This window comes from Sapajus apella, unplaced genomic scaffold, assembly GCF_009761245.1.
Source record: "Sapajus apella isolate SASKATOON/1434 unplaced genomic scaffold, GSC_monkey_1.0 scaffold136, whole genome shotgun sequence".
Classification (NCBI taxonomy): domain Eukaryota; kingdom Metazoa; phylum Chordata; class Mammalia; order Primates; family Cebidae; genus Sapajus; species Sapajus apella.
In genome coordinates this window covers 2,636,829-2,657,431 of record NW_022437076.1, presented here as the reverse complement: position 1 = coordinate 2,657,431, position 20,603 = coordinate 2,636,829, and the positions used below count along the sequence as shown (strand labels likewise).

General features: G+C 44.1%; 1 protein-coding gene across 4 annotated transcripts in view; it reads left to right on the top strand.

Annotated features, from left to right (window-relative positions):
* SMG6 (SMG6 nonsense mediated mRNA decay factor) overlaps nt 1-20,603 on the top strand; it is a 240,643-nt gene that overhangs the window by 73,502 nt on the left and 146,538 nt on the right. For all 4 annotated transcript variants that reach the window (XM_032263411.1, XM_032263413.1, XM_032263414.1 and 1 more), the window contains exon 10: nt 1,810-1,955. In XM_032263411.1, coding sequence (XP_032119302.1) covers nt 1,810-1,955 — 146 coding nt within the window. The remainder of the gene's footprint in view (nt 1-1,809; nt 1,956-20,603) is intronic.

Genomic DNA, 20,603 nt, shown 5'->3' with positions numbered 1-20,603 from the left:
CAGTCCAGGCCCAAACATATCACTCTCTGCCATTCCGCATCTACCAAGAGTTTTAACGGCTCTGAAACTTTTTAAAGAAAAAAAGAGTTTTGTTTTGTTTTGGAGGGGTGGGTACTTGAAATGGCATGTGGAGAAAAAAAGCAAATGCATGGCATCTTTTGTGCCAACGAAAATGAGGACAGCTCAGCAGAGAAGGAACTGGAATGTAAACTGTAATTGACCCATAACTGTGGCACGACTTCTGGGCACCAGGGGGTCAGTAATAGGAGTTGCCATCCAAGAGTAAGGAATGAAGATTGCCAAGATTCCAGAAAACCTGGAGTTTTCTAATCTGGGGAGGGTGCTACTCAATGGGGAAGGGCCGGAGTGGGTGAAGCTAGAAGCACCTTTCTCTAGAACTTGAAACTGTTTTGTATCTTTCAAGAAGGATTACCTTCCTTGTGGCTTTTTAGAAGTTACTTATTAATCCAACCTAGAGCTGTTTCCCCAATCTCCTAAGTATGCCACAAGCAGCTTGTTTATTTGGGGGCTGGGGGGTATGGTGCAAAATACTATGCTGACCACGAATTGTTCGGCAGAGCCCTAAGGCCTGTGTGCCTGGTTACTCTCTCTAGCACCAAGCTTGAACTTGCTTTTTATTTCTGAAGACTTCAGCTGTGGTTTGTTTCTTTTGCCAAAGAAGCTCCGGGCATGCACCACTGTTTGGGATCCAGTGGCCACATTTGGCAAGCAGTGGTTTGAATGACCTCTCCTTAGGAGCCCTAGGTCACTGGCTAGATTTCTGCCTCCCTGCATTACAGCCTCTTCCTGTATTGGGAGTGGCAGTTGGCCAGGGCATTATATTTCCACTGGCCTGAAAACATACAGACCCCTATGAGCACAGGCTTGTGAGAGGGAGGAGGACGACAGTGCATGAAAAACTGAGACAGATCATTTTGGGCCCTAGGTCTAGGTGTTCTTCAAGGGGAAATTTGGGATCCTTAGGTGCAATAGTCAGTGTGACAGTACCTCAGAAGACAACAGTAGAACTAGGTCTGGTTACCTAAAGTAAACCCTTGAGTAAAAAGTCTTTAGGCCGGGCGCAGTGGCTCACACCTGTAATCCCATCACTTGGGAAGCCGAGGCGGGCAGATCACTTGAGGTCAGGAGTTCGAGACCAGCCTGGCCAATGTGTGAAACCCCATCTCTACTAAAAATACGAAAATTAGCCAGGTGTGGTGGTGCGCGTCTATAGATCCAGCTACTCATGAGGCTGAGGCAGGAGAAACGCTTAAACCTGGGAGGCAGAGGTTGCAGTGAGCCGAGATCACACTGTCCCATTCCAGCCTGGGTGTAAAGAGTGAAACTTTGTCTCAAAAAATTTTTTTTTTGTTTTAGAATCATGTTACTTTTTAAATTGAATTCAATTTCATACCAGAGAGTTTGGGGACTATGTAGGTTTTAGAAAATTTGTTGAGTGTTTAGAAAAGCTGATGGTTTCAGAGAGAAACTTTGATACCAGCTTGAATGCAGTTATTGCCAGGGGTGAGGAAATAGCATACCAAAACATAATAACTCATAGTGATTTATCCCTAGCTTGACTTGTTTTCATCTCTGAACCCTGAAAACTCCTTTATCTCGAATTTGTTCAAAATTACAGGATATCGGGAAGGTTTGTGAAAGTAGCAAAGTCCTAGGCTATAGTTGTCTATGTCTGTGTGTGTGTGTGTGTGTGTGTGTGTGCGCGTGCGTGCATGTGTGTGTGAGAGAGAGAGAGAGAGAGAGAGGAGGAGAGAGGTGCCTCACTGATGCTGTTTGCTGTATCTGCAGGATGGAGACGTTCCCTGCAGTGGCTGAGAAGGTCCTCAGGGAGTTCCAGGTGCTGCTGCAGCACAGTCCCTCTCCCATTGGAAGTACCCGCATGCTACAGCTTATGACCATCAATATGTTTGCTGTACACAACTCCCAGCTGAAAGGTAAGGAATGTTTAGTTTCTTCATCGACATACAGACAGTGATTAATGTAGCTTGTTTCTTTTGTTACCATACGACTATCCCTACCCTTGCTACCCCAGAACACACACACCCTGCCTTTCCTATCATTGCCTCAGAGACTTAGTTTACTTTGAAATCTATATGACTCTCTAGTGCTTGGGTGGGATGGAAGGAGGGAATCATGGGTATAGAGCTTAATTTGCAAATGCAGAGATGCTGTTGCACATCTGGCCATGCTAAAGGCAGCAGCAAGGCCTCTTGAAGGCTACAGACCCAGAACCTCTCCCAAGGGAGAGGCATTGCTGAGATGTTTCATTGCAGAGACCATACGCTTGGCAGGGATTGGGAATAGCTGTTTCTGGACTCATGTACCCTGTTTGTTCAATATGGAAAAGTCTAGTTCCCTATGGGATATCCCTAGTGGGAGCCTGCCAGGGAGTAAGAACAGAGAATTCATGAGCTTTGGTGACTCAAATCTGGAAGCACAAAAACCACCAGGCCCAGAATTTGGCTAGTATACCAGTGTGCATTCTCAAATGTTTTTCTGAACATTTTGAGATTTTTTGATAGGGGTCAGGTGGGTGTGGAAGTAGAGGGGAGAAGGGCAGATTGGCAGGGTTTTAAATGCTCTGAGACTAGGTCAGGGTCAAAGGACGTAACCAGGATCCCTTCCCTTCTTTTCACGTAGGTAGGGATGATATGGTGTGATTGATGGAATTATGTAGCACAGGGATGACATGATTTTCTGTGTTTGTTTGCAAGGGTGATCTGGTCCATGCTGCCAGGGAATCATTTCAGAACACTGACCAAGAGTGTTTGCTCTCAGGGCAAGAAATGCCAGGAAGTGGGAATTGCCCCATAGAGACCTTGCTGTAAAACAGATCTGGTGTTTCTTGACAGAGCGCCGCTGGGTCTCTTGTTGCCCCTTTTCTTAGCACTTTCTCTCACTGTGAAGTTGATTTCTTTCCCTCCCCGTTTTTACTCAAGGGTTATGCTTCACTTGCCTTTGGTGGGGGAGTTTCTTTCCTGATGAGTGAGGATGCCACATTTGGCCTTGGAATGTGGGTTTTTCTGGACTAGGCAAGGTCCTCTCCTAGTCTGTCCATGTTCTCAGTCACATCTGACTCCTAGAGAATTTCCTCCTCTTGTTCTGCCTGCTACGGCATTTAGAATTCCCAGCAGAAAGCAAGGTGCAGGGGCTTAGATGCCTTTTTGAACTTGGCTAATTATTCCTGAGATGGCTATTTGGGTAAATGGCTCTGAGGAAGCATCAAGTCCTAGGTGGCAGCACTGGTTTCTGGGGAGAAGAAAACAAAGTTTGTAAAGTGCTATGCTGGTGAGGTTGTGAGGTCTAAAAGGGAGGGACATTCTGCTGCCACGTAGGAGCCCACTTGACTCTGGAAATGGGCCCTCCCGAGGTGCCCTGCTATTCATTTTCCTGTCTCCCACTAAAAACAACCCGCAGAGTTCAGTGAGCTGCCTGTCACAGAGCTGCAGCCCCAGGTAAGACATTGTTCCAGCATCAAATGACCTGTGGCTTCTTTAGGTATGAATGTAGAGGACCCGCAGTCCTTGCCTGGGAAGCATATGTTTTCAGCAGCTTCTGTTCCATGGAAAGGAACACCTTGGCATTTTAAGCCTTTTCTTGTAGCTGTTGTTAAGTAAAGGTTAAGAAAATAAGGGTAGGCTGGGCACGGTGGCTCGTGCCTGTAATGCCAGCACTTTGGGAGGCCAAGGCAGGCAGATCTCCTGATGTCAGGAGTTTGAGACCAGCTTAGCTAACATGGCGAAACTCTGTCTCTACTAAAAATACAAAAATTAGCTGGGCATGGTGGTGGACACCTGTAATCCCAGCTTCTCGGAGAGGCTAAGGGAGGAAAATTGCTTGAACCTGGGAGGTGGAGGTTGCAGTGAGTCAAGATTGCAAACTGTACTATAGGCTGGGCAGCAGAGTGAGACTGCATCTCGGAAAAAAAAACTATGAATTAAAAATAAAAAGGAAATATGGGTAAAAGGAAGGTACGATGGTGAGTACAGAGAAAGAAATAGGTTGTTCCTCCATTTGAGGCCAAGGTACTTTTTCTAGGACTCTTCCATGGTGGGTCATAATGAGGACCCTCTAGCCAGGAGAGACATGTAAAGATAAAGCGTATACTTGAGGCCCAACTTTTCGTTACTGGCGGCCTTTTCCTGACCCTCGATGTCACCTTGATGAGGCAATTGGGGCCAAGAAGAGTATGAGTTGAGGTGGTCAGAGGCTCCAAGGGTGTTTCAAGGAAAAACGGCCCAGGCCACAGGATATAACACTGAGTGAGGACAGAAGGCTCTGTGGACGTGCTGCCAAGTACCCAGTGTGCAGCTGAGGCGGCCATCCAGACCCCACTGTGTGGGCTGCCATTGGGAGAGGGGCGAGCAGAGTGCTCAGCAGGGCTGGCTGGTGGGAAGATGCACTTTTCCATTTCCCAGCACATGAGTCATCGTCTTTGGTCCCCTGTGCTGTGCTGTGCTTGCCTGGACAGTGGCAAGAAGGGGGTGTTGTGGCTGAGTAGCAGCATCTGTGCCGGGGGTGGGGAGGGAAGGGGGCTGGGGAGAGGGTAAAGATTTAAATCCTTCACTAATCAGCAGCAGTTTGAATCACATTTTTATGAGTAAGGAAGTGATAAATCAGCTCTGTGTTCAACCCCCAAGTCCCGTCAGCCAGTGCCCTTCTAAAGGTTCCTCCCCTGGCCAGTCTGCATGCTGTCGGAGTTGCCACCCACCCTCAGGGCCCTGGCTGCCTGAAACCAGGAAGCAAGGGCCCGATACTGCCTTGCCCTCCCAGGTGCTGGGGTCTGTGGTAAATTGGCAGGCACTGCAAGTTACAGAACATCTGGGCCATCATTTTTCTTTCTGTTCCTTCCTGGACATGTCCTTCTGGGTGGGTGTTTGCATATGTCAGTTTCTGGACTCTGTGGAGAAGGAGCATTCCAGTCTGAAGAGGAAGTGATCTTATGGCCCACCAGGCAGTTTAGATCCTCGCAGTCCCTACCTGAGTCTTCCCCGTAGTGCAGTATGATTTGGAGATCCACGGGGTAGCAGAATCCTTTCTTTAAAAGTGTGTCCTTTGCTGATGCCTCTGATGCTGTCATGAATCATTCATTTTTTGTGTGTTCAGTGCTACCCTTGTATAACTATCTTCTTTTCACAATATCAGTAATCCAGGATGGAAATCATATTGTTACTAACATTTTAGCATGATTACTTTTCAAATGTGTATAAAAGCTTTGGACACTGCAGAAGGCAAAACGAAAGGAAAAGTTTGGATGGTGGTGAGAGAATGACATCTTTCCATTTTTCTAGTATGGTTTTCCCAGGAGCCAACTCCGCTCATGGAGGCATAGAATGTGAGGCCAGATTTGCCCCCCTTCCTATAGGGGGAAATAAGTTGAGTAATGCCACGTTATTTAGCCAACTAAACTTTCCAGTTTCAGCAGTGATCTTAAAACTCATGGGTTCATGGGTGTTGGTGGAGAGACTTTTATCTCCTCTCAGATGGGCCCTATGCAGAATCCTGCGTCAGTGGGACTAGAGTCTGGAATCCTAATACTGTACACTGAGGTAGTCGGGGTAGAGAAATTTGAGGGATGGGACAAGGGACGTTTGAGGGCCTTGGCATGGGGCTTGGTATTGAACTAGGCCCTCAGTCAGTATTTGCTGTGTGCATGGGTGAGGAAGGCCACAGCTCTGGAAGGCCAGCTGTCACTGAGCAGTGTGTTCCTTACCTGGCCCAGGTCCAGAGCTGGTGGTGAGATAGGTTATTCCCAGAGTGATGTCGTCACTGGTAATCTCTCTAAGGCATTCCTGAGCCTGAAGGGAGGAAGGGCTTTCTCCACGTGCCTGAGTATTTCACACTTCAGTAGTCACCTAATTGGTTGACGTGATGCCGGAGGGTGACATATTCATCTGAACCACAAGTACTCCAAGAATTTTAATTTTTTAAAAATTCTGTCATTTAAGGAAATAAAACTCTAGTTCCTTGACGAGGAAAAATTGAAGCAGCATTGTGGTAGGGGAGCACTGAAGCCCCATTGCATCCCCCATCTGTGCCCAATTTGCTCCAATATGGCCTTTTTTTTTCTTCCTTCATTTTCTCTCCCCCTCTTGTTCTCTCTTTTTCAAAAATGTTTTATAATTTCTGGAATCAAAACCATCTCAGGCACACACTGTTTTATTTTACTGTATTATTGGATTATACTGCATATAAATCACTGGATGTTACTCATTGGCCACCACTGGAATAACTTCCCTTTTCTGTGCCCTGGCCCCCTCTTTTTTCTGCTCTTTTCCTCTACCAGTTTCATAGCACATACATCCATTTCAGCTGTGCAGAGAGTCCCCGGTGGCAGCAAGAGGGCACTCAAGAGACACTTCTTGCATGCGCCATTGGTATCACCTGCTCTTACAGAATATTCGAGAGCTGGGATTGAGATAGAGTCTGACTGGCATTGCTTTCATTATCATTTATGCTTGCTTTTTTGGGGGGTGAGGGGCGAAGTCTTGTTCTGTCGCCCAGGCTGTAGTGCGTTGGCACAATCTTGGCTCACTGCAACCTCTGCCTCCCGGATTCAAGCAATTGTCTTGCCCTAGCCTCCTGAGTAGCTGGGATCACAGGTGCCCACCACCACGCCTGACTAATTTTTGTATTTTTAGTAGAGACGGGGTTTCACCATGTTGGCCAGGCTGGTCTCGAACTCCTGACTTCATGGTCCGCCTGCCTCGGCCTCCCAAAGTGCTGGGATTACAGGCATGAGCCCCCGCATCCAGCCTTATGCTTGCTTTTAATGATGTTAGTAATCCTGAGTTACAGGTAGAGGGAGTGTCATAGGTGGGTCTCCAGAGGGCTAAAGAGCAAGCGGCAGCTGTCTATATGGGACTGACAGCTTAAATATGTAGGTGGGGGATGTTTCATGCCATTGTTGTGATGCGATGTGACTCTAGTTGAATGCCCTTCACAACCAACATGTCCTTGTCTTCCAGCATACAACAGTCTTAGAGACCTTCAGAAGAGCAGCTTGCTCCCCTGTGATGATTCACTTCTGTCGTGAGTCTCTTCCCCAAGCAGAATGTATGACGTGCCTAATCCTCTGCTTGTCAGAACAGTTGTACAGGAAATCCACCTTTCACAAGGGGTTAGGCTTGAGTTAGCTGTGTAAACTGTCCCTCTCGTTCCTCCTCCTGTATCTCCGGTGGTAGAAACCCTTGAGCTTTTTCTCTACAAGGAGCCATGGGTAGATTTCTCTAGGTAATCAGTGCCACTCGACCTTCAGGAGGCTCAGCTTAAAGTAAATGAACAGAGCCAGCCTGAGCAAGGAGTTTTGTGAGAAGTAGATTCAAAGTAGAAGTGGATTCAAAGGTCAGAATAGATTACTCTTTGGAAGGCAGGCCAGAGGAGGAGGTGTGCTTCAGCTCTGCCCTCTCTCCCTGTGGGGGAGATAGAACTCTCGACAGGCTGCTTGGTGCAGACTGCTCTCGGCAATCTCTGCCTGTGAATCTGCCTGTAGTTCCCTGAAAAAGACGTTAAAGAAGTGAGAGTGTCAAGGGACCCACCTGTCTTTCCACTTCTGGGTTCCAGGGTCCTTGTTTTCCTCAAGGCTGGAGAAGGAGAAATGGGAAAAGCCAAAGAAATGAGAAAATGGTCATATCAATAAAATTAAGCTTCTTACCATTATCAGTTGAAGAAATGTTCTGTTTTTGCCCCAAGATAGCAAGTGGTTTGTTGTCCATGGCTGCTTTGGTGTGGTGTGCAGAAATGCAATATCCCATGTTGCCCAGTGGTTAATGTGAGCTATATATTTTGTTTCTGTTGCCATTTTAGAGCTTTTCAATTTTATTGCTTGTGGTTTTCTTTTTCTTTTTTCTTTTTTCATCCCCAGCATGGACTTATTCTGAAGGAGAAATATTATTTGGCAGCAGGACACATTTTTTTTTCTTTTTTCTGAGACGGAGTCTCACTCTGTGGTCCAGGCTGGAGTGCAGTGGCGCAGTATCGACTCACTGCAACCTCTGCCCCCCGGTTTCAAGGATTCTAGTGCTTCAGCCTCCCGAGTAGCTGGGATTACAGGCATGGGCCACCACACCTGGTTAAATTTTGTATTTTTAGTAGAGACAGGGTTTTGTGACGTTGGCCAGGCTGGTCTTGAACTCACGTGATCTGCCTGCCTCAGCCTCTCAAAGTGCTGGATTACAAGCGTGAGCCGCCGTGCCCAGCCTGGCAGCAGGACTGTCAGCTACCTTTTCAGAGCTCTTTTTAAATTTTCTAAATGTATAGCTCGGGTGTAGGTGCGGGGCTTATGCAAGATACATACTGTGTGCTGAATTCACAGAGAAAGTAGGTATGTTGTTGGGGGATGGTTGGGGGTCGGAACTGTTGTACTTTGGACGCTGACCAAGTAAATGGCGATCTGAGGAAGAATTGTAGTTTTCAGAGGGCGTGACCAGTAATCACAACCACAGCAATGACTGTGCTAAAACACGATGACACTTTATAGTCACTACATGCGTGTTTTCCTTTGATTCTCTTGTCAGCCCTATGAGACAGGCCGGACAGTATTTTGTGTCCTATTTCATAGACGAGGACAAATGTGTCAGAAGGGTTAAACAGGGCTGCACAGCTAGTCAATTATACACAGGTGTCAAGTGTCCACCCTTTAATATCACAAAACATAGAAGCTTCTCTGGGCAGCTAGACAGTACAAGGAATTTTTCCCTCAATCTGAGCAGTCTGCTCTCTGATGAAGAAAGTGATCTGTGAATCTGATCGGAGACGGGAAGAGGAGCCGGAGTAAAGGTAAAAGAGTTGGGGTGAGTCAGAATTCTCCCGAGTGGCGTGAGAGTTGGGCGGGGCTGTAATAAATAAGCTAGCAGAAGGTTGTGGTTTGGGCAACTCAGGGCTGTCTGGGGTCCATGTTTACTATTGTTATGGGTAGAGGGAAACCTCCCTCTTCAAACGAAAAGCATAGTTCATGACTAGTTGGTAGAAGTGTTGAGTCTTTGTCTTGGTTTAGAATACACAGTGTATCCGAGTGTCTTTAAGTGTCTCTTAGAAAGGGGGTGGGGTTTTTTTTTTTTAAGGAACATCGTTTCTTATTTTCACCATCATGTCTAGTATCCCTCTTGTTTCAGAAAAGAGGCTTTTCACGTGCTATTCTTAGAAGAGACGGTGCTTTCTATGTGGCCTGCGGGGACGGTAGATATGTCATTGATACAGAAAAGAGTATGAGAGTATAAAACATTTGAAAGAAGGATAAAGTAAACGCACATGTAACTGCAGCTCAGGTTAAGAGGTAGAATGTTGTCAGTACCTCAGATGTTCCCTGTGTGCTTCATCTCTGTATAGCTGTAGTTACTTACCTTCCAATAGGTAACTGTCATCCTGACCTGCGAACTCATTTCCTTGCTTTTCTTTGTAGTGTTATCATTGAGAGAGAGAGAGAGAGAAAGAGAGAGAGAGTGTGTGTATGTGTGTGTGTGTGTGTTAAAAAAATACAATTTGGGGCCAGGTATGGTGGCTTGAGCCCTTAATCCCAGCACTTTGGGAGCCAACATGGGCAGATCACTTTTAAGGCCACGTGTTCAAGACCAGCATGGTCAAGGTGGGGAAATCTCATCTCCACTAAAAATACAAAAATTAGGCCAGGCACAGTGGCTCACACCTGTAATCCCAGCACTTTGGGAGACCAAGGCGGGTGGATCACGAGGTCAGTAGTTCAAGACCAGCCTGGCCAAGATGGTGAAACCCCGTCTCTACTAAGAGTGCAAAAATTAGCCAGGTGCCTATAATCCCATCTACTTGGGAAGCTGAGGCAGGAGAATCACTTGAACCCTGGCGGGCGGGTGGGGCAGGCAGCACAGAGGCTGCAGTGAGCCACTGCACTCCAGTCTGGGTGACAGAGTGAGATTCTCAAAAACAAACAAACAAACATTAGCTGGGTGTGGTGGCACACGCCTGTAATCCCAGCTACTCAAGAGCCTGAGGCAGAAGAATTGACTGAACCCAGGAGGTGGAGGTTACACTTACCTGAGATCATGGTACCGTACTCTAGCCTGGGTGACAAAAAATCAAAATGAAACGAAGCATGTAATTTTGTTTTGCTTGCATGTAGATGGAATCGTGCTCATCGTACTACTTACATTCTTTTCTCTCTGGTTTATTTTGTTCCATATGTTTGTGAGTTCTGTCCATGTGGATGTGTGTGGTTGTCGTTCATTTATTTTCATTGTTGTAGTACTACATTTCATTCACTTTAGTTTATCCGTCCTGCTGATGGGCATTTCAGTTGTTTTCTCTTTGGCACTATTGCAAGCATTGAGTCTATTGATAGTTACTGCAGTTATTGGTACATTGGGATTTATATACATCATCCTATTTTTTAACATGAATTTTATTGAAGTAAAGTTTACATACAATAAAACACACCCATTTTAAGCATGCACTTCAGTTTGATGAATTTACATGCCCAGTAACTCTTCATCACAATCACGACAGAGAACATTTCCATCAGCCCCAGGAGTTCTCTTTGTACCCATACCAGTTGATTCCCAAGCCACCCCTTGCCCTAGGCAACGGCTTATCTGCTTTTTGTTATTATATGTTAGATTTGTCTTTTCTAGAGTTTCATATAAATGGAATCCTAAGAGTGTATACTCTTTGTGTCTGACTAATGTCTGACCTCTTTAGCTTGGCATAATAATTTTTAGATTTATTCATATTGTTACATGTGTTAGCATTTCACTCCCTTTTAGTGCTGAGGAGTATGGATATTCTGTAGTTTTGTTTATCCAGTTACTTGTTGATGAACATTTGGGTTGTTTCTAGTTTTTGGCTGTTATGAATAAAGCTGCCATGAACATTTATATGCAGGTATTTTGTGGACATGTTTTCACTTCTCCTGTGTAAGTACCTAGGAATGGACTTGCTGGATCATATGGCAAGTGGATTTTTAACTCTGTAAGAAGCTGCTAAACTGTTTTCTAGAGTGGTTGGACCATTTTATATTCCCTCTAGCAATGAGAGTTCCACTTTCTTTACATCCTTGTCAGCATTTGACATTGTCATTTAAAAAAATTTTTAGTTATTCTAGGGAATGTGCAGTCCTTTGATTTGTGTTTCTCTGATAACTAAGGATGAGTGACTTTTCATGTGTTTGCCATTTGTATTTCTTTTGCCCACTTGCTTTTTTTTTTTGAGATGGAGTCTCACTCTGCCACCCAGGCTGGAATATAGTGGCGTGGTTTCTGCTCACCTCACTGCAACCTCCACCTTCTGGGTTCAAGTGATTCTCCTGCTTCAGCCTCCTGAGTGACTGGGACTACAGGTACACGCCACCACACCCAGATAAGTTTTTTATTTTTTAGTAGAGATAGGGTTTCACCATGTTGGCCAGGCTGGTCTTGAACTCCTGACTTCAGGGATCCACCACTTGGCCTCCCAAAGTCCTGGAATTACTGATGTGAGCCCAGTCCCACTTTCTTTTTTCTTTTTTTCTTTTTGTTTAAGATGGGATTTCACTCTTGTTGCCCAGGCTGGAGTGCAATGGCATGATTTTGGCTCACTGCAACCTCTGCCTCCCGGGTTCAAGTGATTCTCCTGCCTCAGCCTCCCGAGTAGCTGGGTTACAGGCGCCCACCACCACACCTGGCTAGTTTTTGTATTTTTAGTAGAGACAGAGTTTTACCATGTTGGGCAGGATGGTCTTGAGCTCTTAACCTCGTGATCCATCTGCCTTGGTCTCCCAAAGTGCTGGAATTATAGGCATTAGCCACCGCCCCCGACTGTTTGGATTTTTAATTATTATTTTGGCAGCAAATATTTGTTTAAACTAACTATATTTTATGAGACAGAGTCTTACTCTGTCACCCAGGCGGCTGGAGTGCAGTGGTGCAGTCTTGGCTCACTGCAACCTCCGCCTCCCAGGTTCAGGCAATTCTCGTGCCTCAGCCTCCCGAGTAGCTGGGATTACAGGGGCACACCACCATACCCAGCTAATTTTTTTTTTTTTTTGTATTTTTAGTAGAAACGGGGTTCACCATGTTGACCAGGTTAGTTGAACTCCTGACCTCAAGTGATCCACCCACCTGAGCCTCCCAAAGTGCTGGGATTATAGGTGTGAGGCACCACACCCAGCCTAAACTCACCGGTATATTTACTGTCATATTCATTTTTGCATTTCAGACCCTCTATCTTGGATCATTTTCTTTCTGCCTGAACTATATTGTTTAGAATGTATTTAGTAAGGTTCTTTTAATAGCAAATTTTCTTTTTTTTTTTTTTTTTTTTAATTTGTCTGAAAGCGCTTTATTTTACCCTTATTCCAGTAATAAATTCAGCCTAATAGTTACTTTTGTTCAGTTGGGCTTTCACTGTTGCTGATAGCTATCAGTTTTGCTTCTCTTTTGAAAGCAGTCTATCTTCTCTCTCTCTCTCTCTCTCTCTCTTTTTTTTTTTTTTTTTTTTTTTGTCAGAGTCAAAGTTTTTTTCTGTTGCCCAGGCTGAAGTGCAGTGGCGTTATTGATCTCGGCTCATTGTAACCTCTGCCACCCAGGTTCAAGCGATTCTCCTGCCTCAGCCTTCTGAGTAACTTGAATTACAGGCATCTGCCACTATGCCTGGCTAATTTTTTGGTAGTTTTCAGTAGAGACGGGGTTTCACCGTATTGGCCAGGCTGGTCTTCGACTCCTGACCTCGTGATCCGCCCACCTTGGCCCCCCAAAGTGCTGGGATTATGGGCATGAGCCACTGTGCCCAGCTCTATCTTTTCTCTCTAGGTGCTTTCTAGGTCTTTTAAAAATCTTTAGTGTTCCACAGTTTTAGTGATTTGTCTAGGTTTGGATTTTTTTTTAATGTTTCCTCCTAAGTATTTGTTGGGTTTCATGTAACCTATGAAGTTTTTTTGTTTGTTTTTCTGTCAGTTTTGGAAAATTTTTATTGTTCTTTTTTTAAAATACTGCATCTCCCCGTGCTTTCTCTTCTCCTTCTGTGACCCCGATGAGACATAGGTGAGACATAGTTTTTGATGTCACTTAAACCTTTCTTTGACTTTTCTGACTCCCTTATTTTGTGCTACATTCCAAATAATTTCCTTAACTGTCTTTCAGTTCATTGAACCTTTCCATAGCTTATCTAATCGTCCATTAAATATGCCCCATTGACAATGTTTTTAATGTTAATAAATTTTTAATTTCCATATATATATTTTTATATGAAATCTGCTTTGACTTTCTTTATGATTTCTTATTTCCCAAACATACTTGTGAGCTTGTCTTTTATTTATTTAAAATATATTAAACATGGCATTTTAGAGACTCTCTAATCTGAAATGGTATATTTGGGGTGTAACCTTGTGGGATCCTAGCTTTATGATAAAGATCTTAGCTGTGTCCATGAAGCCTTGGAAACCAAAGCTCAAGTTCATCAGGTAGCAAGTGTTCTTAGGGTAAAGGCTGTTTGTAATGCCACACTTACTATCTAGTTTCTCATCTTTTTTTTTTTTTTTTTTTTTTTTTTTTGGGAGACGGAGTTTCGCTCTTGTTACCCAGGCTGGAGTGCAATGGCGCGATCTCGGCTCACCGCAACCTCCGCCTCCTGGGTTCAAGCAATTCTCCTGCCTCAGCCTCCTGAGTAGCTGGGATTACAGGCACGCGCCACCATGCCCAGCTAATTTTTTGTATTTTTAGTAGAGACGGGGTTTCAGCATGTTGACCAGGATGGTCTCGATCTCTTGACCTCGTGATCCACCCGCCTCGGCCTCCCAAAGTGCTGGGATTACAGGCTTGAGCCACCGCGCCCGGCCTAGTTTCTCATCTTTACTCAGTCTCTCACCAAAGGATTTTCTTTTATTTTAACAGCTCACGAATGCTTTCCAGAAAGATTTTTAACACACTTTTTTTTTTTTCTTTCAGAATAATTAGCCATTTCATTGGAGAATGGATTTAGATATCCAGTCTGCCGTATTACTAGAGGAAATGCTGTGATTCCCTTGTTCCATCAGACTCACTCAAACTTTTTTTTTTCCTCTGCCTATAATGCCTATGAACAGTGTGACTGGGTGCCTACATCTGGGGTGGCAAGGGCATGTAGTTTGCTCTTCCAAAGATTAGTTCCTTTTCCACCTTCTGCCCATTTACAGCTCAGTCTTGTGGCAAATGGTGTCATTTTTTCATTTTTGCAAGAGGTGTCACTGTATAGAATACCACTCAGAGACCTAATTGGGTTGGGAAGAAAGATCAAGGAGCGGAGAGGAAAGGCTGCACCTGAAGTGATAGGAGCCACTTGTTGAAAAAAAGATGTGAGTTAGAGATTTGGAAAAGAGTACTCTGTAGTTTCAGCGACATCACATTGAGCATCTAGTGAAGCTTGCTGGCCCATGAAATCCTTTCCACTAGTCAGGGGCTCTCTGTGCTTTTGTTCTTGACTACTGCTATTCTTAGAGCTATTCGGTTTGCTTGTGTCTCAGTTTCCTTTTCAGAAGGCAGATTATCGTTTATTTAGGAATGCATTTACTGTAATTGGAGTGTTCTGGCTTGTTTAGTCCCCTCTTCAAATATAAGACGCACGTCTTGAAGCTTATGTTCAGAAAATGCGTGTGTGATCCCTTGCCCCAAGTGCCAACAGCAGATGCAGCAGTTGACACGCTGCAGGGAATTTCCAACTGCTGGGCAGGTTTCTGAAATCCGGACACGTGCTGTTCACACTTTGGCTTCTGAGGCAAGGATCAGTGGTTGAAAGAGGGGAGGAGCTGGCAGGGGACTGGAGGGAGAAAGATCTTATAATGCCTGCCCAGGGCTTTAGGCTGTGTCAGCTTTCTGCATCTCTTCTCCAGCTGGAGTTGGCAGGGTCGAGTAAATCACTGGAGTGGTTATGAGCCCAACTCACTGGGGACTTCTTTAGGCACACCTGTGACGTCATCCCGTTATCACTGTCTGTTCCACATAACCTCTTTTCACCTCTCCCCTGAGAGAGGGTGATGCCCAGAACTCATGTCAGGGCAATGAGCAGAGGAAAATGTTTCGTAATTATTATTTTTGAGATGCCTGCTAAGGATACAATTGCAGGCCATTGACACATTCTTCAGTATTCCTCATTAGAAGAGAAAACCCCTCTTTGCAAACATGGCCTGAATACCCCTTGTGGATAAAACAATTTTTTAAAACTTGGAAAGAAAAAAAAAAAAACAAACTTGGAAAGAAAGTCTTGAAACTCCTAAGTGGTCTCTCTCTTTTTTTTTTTTTTTGAGACAGAGTCTTGCTCTGTCGCCAGGTGCCAGGCTGGAGTACAGTGGCGTGATCTCGGCTTGCTGCACTCTCCACCTCCCAGGCTCAAGCAATTCTCCTGCCTCAGCCTCCTGAGTAGCTGGGATTACAGGCATGCACCACCATGCCCATCTAATTTTTTTTTTTGTATTTTTTAGTAGAAACAGGGTTTCACCATGTTGGCCAGGATGGTCTCCATCTTTTGACCTCATGATCCGCCTCCCCTCGGCCTCCCAAAGTGCTAGGATTACAGGCGTGAGCCACTGTGCCCGGCTGAAACTCCTAAGTGGTCTCCTTTCACCCTTACCTCCCCCGTTCCTTCTCCACACACAGTCTGCTGTATTCACAATCCTTCACTGACTTCCCATTTCACTCAGTGTAAAAGTCACGTTACTGACAAGGCCTTCATGTATGGACCTCTTCTCCTGCCCCTGCATTGTTTCTCTCTGACCTCGTTCACTGCTGTTCTCCCCCTGGCTTGGTTACTCTGCTTTAGCCACACTACCCTTGTTGCAAGTGCTCTGCCAAGCTGGGGACTCTTCTGCCTTTGCCCTTTGCATTAGCCTTTTCTCTGTTTGGAATGTTCTGCGTCCAGCCATCTGCCTGGTGAATTCACCTCATCTCCTGTAAGGCTTTGCTTAATGTTACCTCCGCGAGACCTACCCTAACCACCCTGTTTAACGCTGCTGTACTCTACCCCAAACCTGTACTCTTTATCTTCCCATTCTTTGATTTACTTTCTAAATACTAGATAATTTACTTAACGTGCATATGTTTATTATTTCTTTTCCTCTATTCTGCAAGAATGTAAGCTTCCTGCTAATACGGATCTTTGGCCTGCTTGATCCACTGATATATTGTGAACATCTAAAACAGTATGTGGCCTCTTGTAACTTCTCAATAAACATGTTATATCAAGTTCAAGTCAAAGAACAATTTGAGGCCAGGTACAGTGGCTCATGCCTGTAATGCCAGCACTTTGGGAGGCCAGTGCGGGCAGATCACTTGAGCTCAGGAGTTCAAGACCAGCCTGGCCAACATGGTGAAACCCCATCTCTACTAAACATACAAAAATTAGCAAAGTGTGATGGCAGGTACCTGTTATCCCAGCTACTTGGGAGGCTGAGGCAGGAGAATTGCTTGAATTGCTACTGGGAGGCAGAGGTTGCAGTGAGCTGAGATTGCACCACTGCACTTCAGCCTGGGCGACAGAGTGAGACTTCATCTCAAAAAAAAAAAAAAGAAAGAAAGAAAGAATAATCTGTCAGCAAGTCAGCCTGGGCAATGCAATGAAGATTGAATGGCAAGAGCAGGGGCATCTGTTAACTAGGTTATTGCTCATAATCTTACTGTCTTTCCTTGTTTTTGTTTTAATTTAAAAAAGTGTAATTTCCAAATGCATATTTTACATCCTGACATTAAAGTAAAATTCATTAAACGTGCTTTGGTTTCTACTGTTGTATTAATCCGTTCTCCCACTGCTATAAAGACATACCTGAGACTGGGCAATTTATAAAGAAAAGAGGTTTAGTTGACTCTTAGTTCCACAAGCTGTACAGGAAACATGGCTGGGGAGGCCTCAGGAGAATTCCAGTCATGGTGGAAGGCACAGAGGAAGGAGGCACATCTTCCATGGCCGGAGCAGGAGGATGAGAGTGAAGCGGGAGGTGCCACACACTTTGAAACAGCCAGATCTCCCAGGAGCTCCATCAGAGACAGCACCAGGGAAATGGTGCTAAACCATCAGAATCCACCCCATGATCCAGTCACCTCCCACCGGGCCCCACCTCTGACACTGGAAATTACAATTCAGCATGAGATTCAGGCGGAGACGCATTCCAAACCATATCAACTCTTAACCCTGGAGTAAATGTCATTGGCGCTCTGGAAAGTAAATTTTTATAGGACAGCACAAGTTCAGTCCTTTCTGGTCTCTTGAATCTTTCCTCTTTTGCTCTTTGTCCTTTCTTCCTGCCTCCAAATACTGTTTTATTTATCTTTCTCTATTCATATATCATATTTTCACATTCACCTTACTGGAGCAATTCTGTCCTATTTACGTAAACTAATTTTTTAAGAGGATTTAACATCTTGGGTTTCATCGAAAGTACTAAAAAAGACAAAGTAGAAACCAACTTCCAGCAATGATATTCTTTCCTATATGACATATAAATAAAGGATTTTTTTTGCACAATTGAAAAGATACTGAATATAAAATGTTTGATTCTACTATTTTTTTCTTTTTTTTTGTTTGATTCTACTATTTTAACTTACAAGTATATAAAACTATAAAGTTCTTAGGAAACATTTATAATTTATATACAAATAATATTAGTAATGGCAAAAACTGCAATTACTTTTGCACCAACCTAATATAAGCTGAATCATGTTCTCATATGAATGTTCTTATTTTTATGTATACACAAGGTCTCAGTGTGTCACCCAGGCTGGAGTGCAGTGGAATGATCATAGCTCACTGCAGCCTCGAACTCTTGGGCTCAAGCGATCCTTCTGTCTCAGCCTCCCAAGTAGCTGGGACTGCAGATGTATACATGCCACCATGCCCAGCTAACTTTATTTTTTGTGGATACAGGATCTCACTGTGTTACCCAAGCTAATCTCAAACTCCTGAGCCCAAGTGATTCTCCTACCTTGGCCTGCCAAAATGTTGGGATTACAGGCATGAGCCACGGAGCTTGGATTCACATGAATAAGTTAACATTAATTTAAAACCCTCGTTTTGAACATTTTCTCCTCGTGTTTCTAGTACTATAAATAATGCTGTAATTAACATCTTTGTACATACAGTTTTTGTCTGCATTTCATGTTATTTTACTAGAACAGGCCGAGCATGGTGGCTCATGCCTGTAATCATGCAGACAGATCAGTTGAGCCCAGGAGTTTCAGACCAGCCTGGGTAACATGGTAAAACCCTATCTCTGCAAAAAATACAAAAATTAGCTGGGTGTAGTGGTGCATGTCAGTAGTCCCAGCTACTTGGGAAAATGATGCCGGAGAATAGTTTGAGCCCAGGGGGTAGAGGTTGCAGTGAGACAAGAGGTGAGGTCTCACCATATTGCCCAGGCTGGTCTCAAACTCCTGGGCTCAAGCAGTCCTCTCACCTTGGCCTCTCAAAGTGCTGGGATTACAGGCATGAGCCACTGCACCCAACCTAGGTTACTTCCTGAAGAAGTTATACCAGCTTACACTGTTAGCAGTGTTTGAGAATGTCCAGCAACCACCTTCCTGCAGACATTAACCTATCTGTCTGTCTGTCTGTCTCTGTCTGTCTGTCTGTCTATCTATCTATCTATCTATCTATCTGTCTATCTATCTATCTATCTATCTATGTATTTTGAGGTAGAGTCTCACTGTGTCTCCCAGGCTGGAGTGCAGTGGTGCGATCTTGGCTCACTGCAACCTCCACCTCCTGGGTTCAGGCTGTTCTCTTGCCTCAGCCTCCCAAGTAGCTGGGATTACAGGTGCCTGCCACCACACCTGTCTACTTTTTGTATTTTTAGTAGAGATGGGGCTTTGTAGTGCTGGTCAGGCTAGTCTCAAACGCCTGACCTCTGGGGATCCGCCTGCCTCAGCCTCCCAAAGTGCTGGGATTACAGACGTGAGCCACCATACTCGGCTGCATTAAGCATTTTAAATTTTTTACAGTCCTTGACACAATGTAGGCTTTCATGTATTTGTTGAATAAATGATAGAAGAAAACCTGATTTTGCATTTTAAAGCAGTTTTGCGTTCACAGCAAAATTGAACAGAATATACATAAAATTCCCATGTACCTCTTGTCCCCCACAACAAAAAACTCTTCCACTATCAATATCCCACATCAGAGTGGTACATTTGTTACAATCATTGAAGCTATATTGACACATCATCACCCAAAGTTCGTAGTTTACATTAGAGTTCACTCTTGGTGGTGTACATTCTGTGAGTTTTAACACATGCAACTAGCTGATTTTTATACATCACTCTGAGTGAGTTAAGTTTGAGGTCATCGTGGACTACATTGTCAGGGTTAAACCTTTCACCTCACCTCACCTCAGGTAATGACATGCCATCACCTCAGGTGATGAATAGCTCCAGCTTGGAAGGTTGGCATGGGTATGTCGGTGAGTAGTCTTGTTGGTTTGCCATTACGGGGAGGAAAGAATGTGGTTTCCTTATTTGGTTATCTCATTTTTTAATAATGAATTGTCGGCACTGTAGCAGAATGTTATGGGAGAAGTACCTCTCTATACTGCAGTAAAAGCTCTTGGATTAAACCATCTATTGAGCTGAACAGCAAGAGAGTAGGCTGTCAGTGGGGGCTCATGGTACCATACTCAGCTAGACATTTAAATACAGTTGTTACCCATAATCTCTGATGGTCCTTTTCATTGTTTCTTCTTTGGCTTTGAAAGCACTGTGGAAGGTGACTGAGGGGAGTCATGCACTTGGCTAGCTTGGGCTCTAGGTGTGATGTGCAGGAGGAGGGTAGAGGGTAATGAGACGTTTTTGAAGTTCCTTTGCTTTAAAGAGTTCAGACAGAGGTGTGAGGGTGGAATAGAAAAATCCTGCCCAGTTTAGAGTTGGACCGTGACCGTTCTGTTTTCTGGTGACTAGAAGTACAGAGTGGTCAGCTGCCAAAAATGTAATCTCTCCTTTCTCTGAAGACCATGTGGCTTCATAGTTATGAACTTTGCAATTGATCCCATTTTGGTAAAGCAATACATATTATACATATATTAATTTTAGTAGACTGATGGATAGCCATCAAAACTTATCCGTGATTCTCTAAGATGGTAGAATTATATGTATTTTAAATTTTGTTTTGTTTTCTCTGTATTTTTGTAGTTTTCACAATACTTTAGTAATACATGTATTCTTAAAAATTACAATGATAAAGAGAAATATTTGAAGTTAGGTAAAACTGGGTTCTGATGGTTTACTTGCTATGTCATGCAAATTAACCGTTTCCAAACCTTTTTCTACATCCAGTCCCTTATGGATGGAAGACATTTAATAAATTGTTGAATTAAACTTTCCTACCATAGTATGTAGGCACTGATTGCCAGTGTTTCTCTCCTTCCCATAAAGGAAGATTCTGTTTCCTCTTTTGAACTTGAATTTCAAAAGAAACAACTTAGGTTTTGAGGATATACCAATTGTCTTGTTTTCTTTCGACATTACTGAGTCTTCTAAGCCTTCCTTCATTTCAAAAGAACTAACAACCTGATAGATCAATTAGGGAATATTTAGCCAATCTTGAAAATGCAATTATTTTAGCTTCATGTAGTGCACAGATCCCTGAACTGGAGTATGTCTTCATGGGGACAGGAGGCTATATGA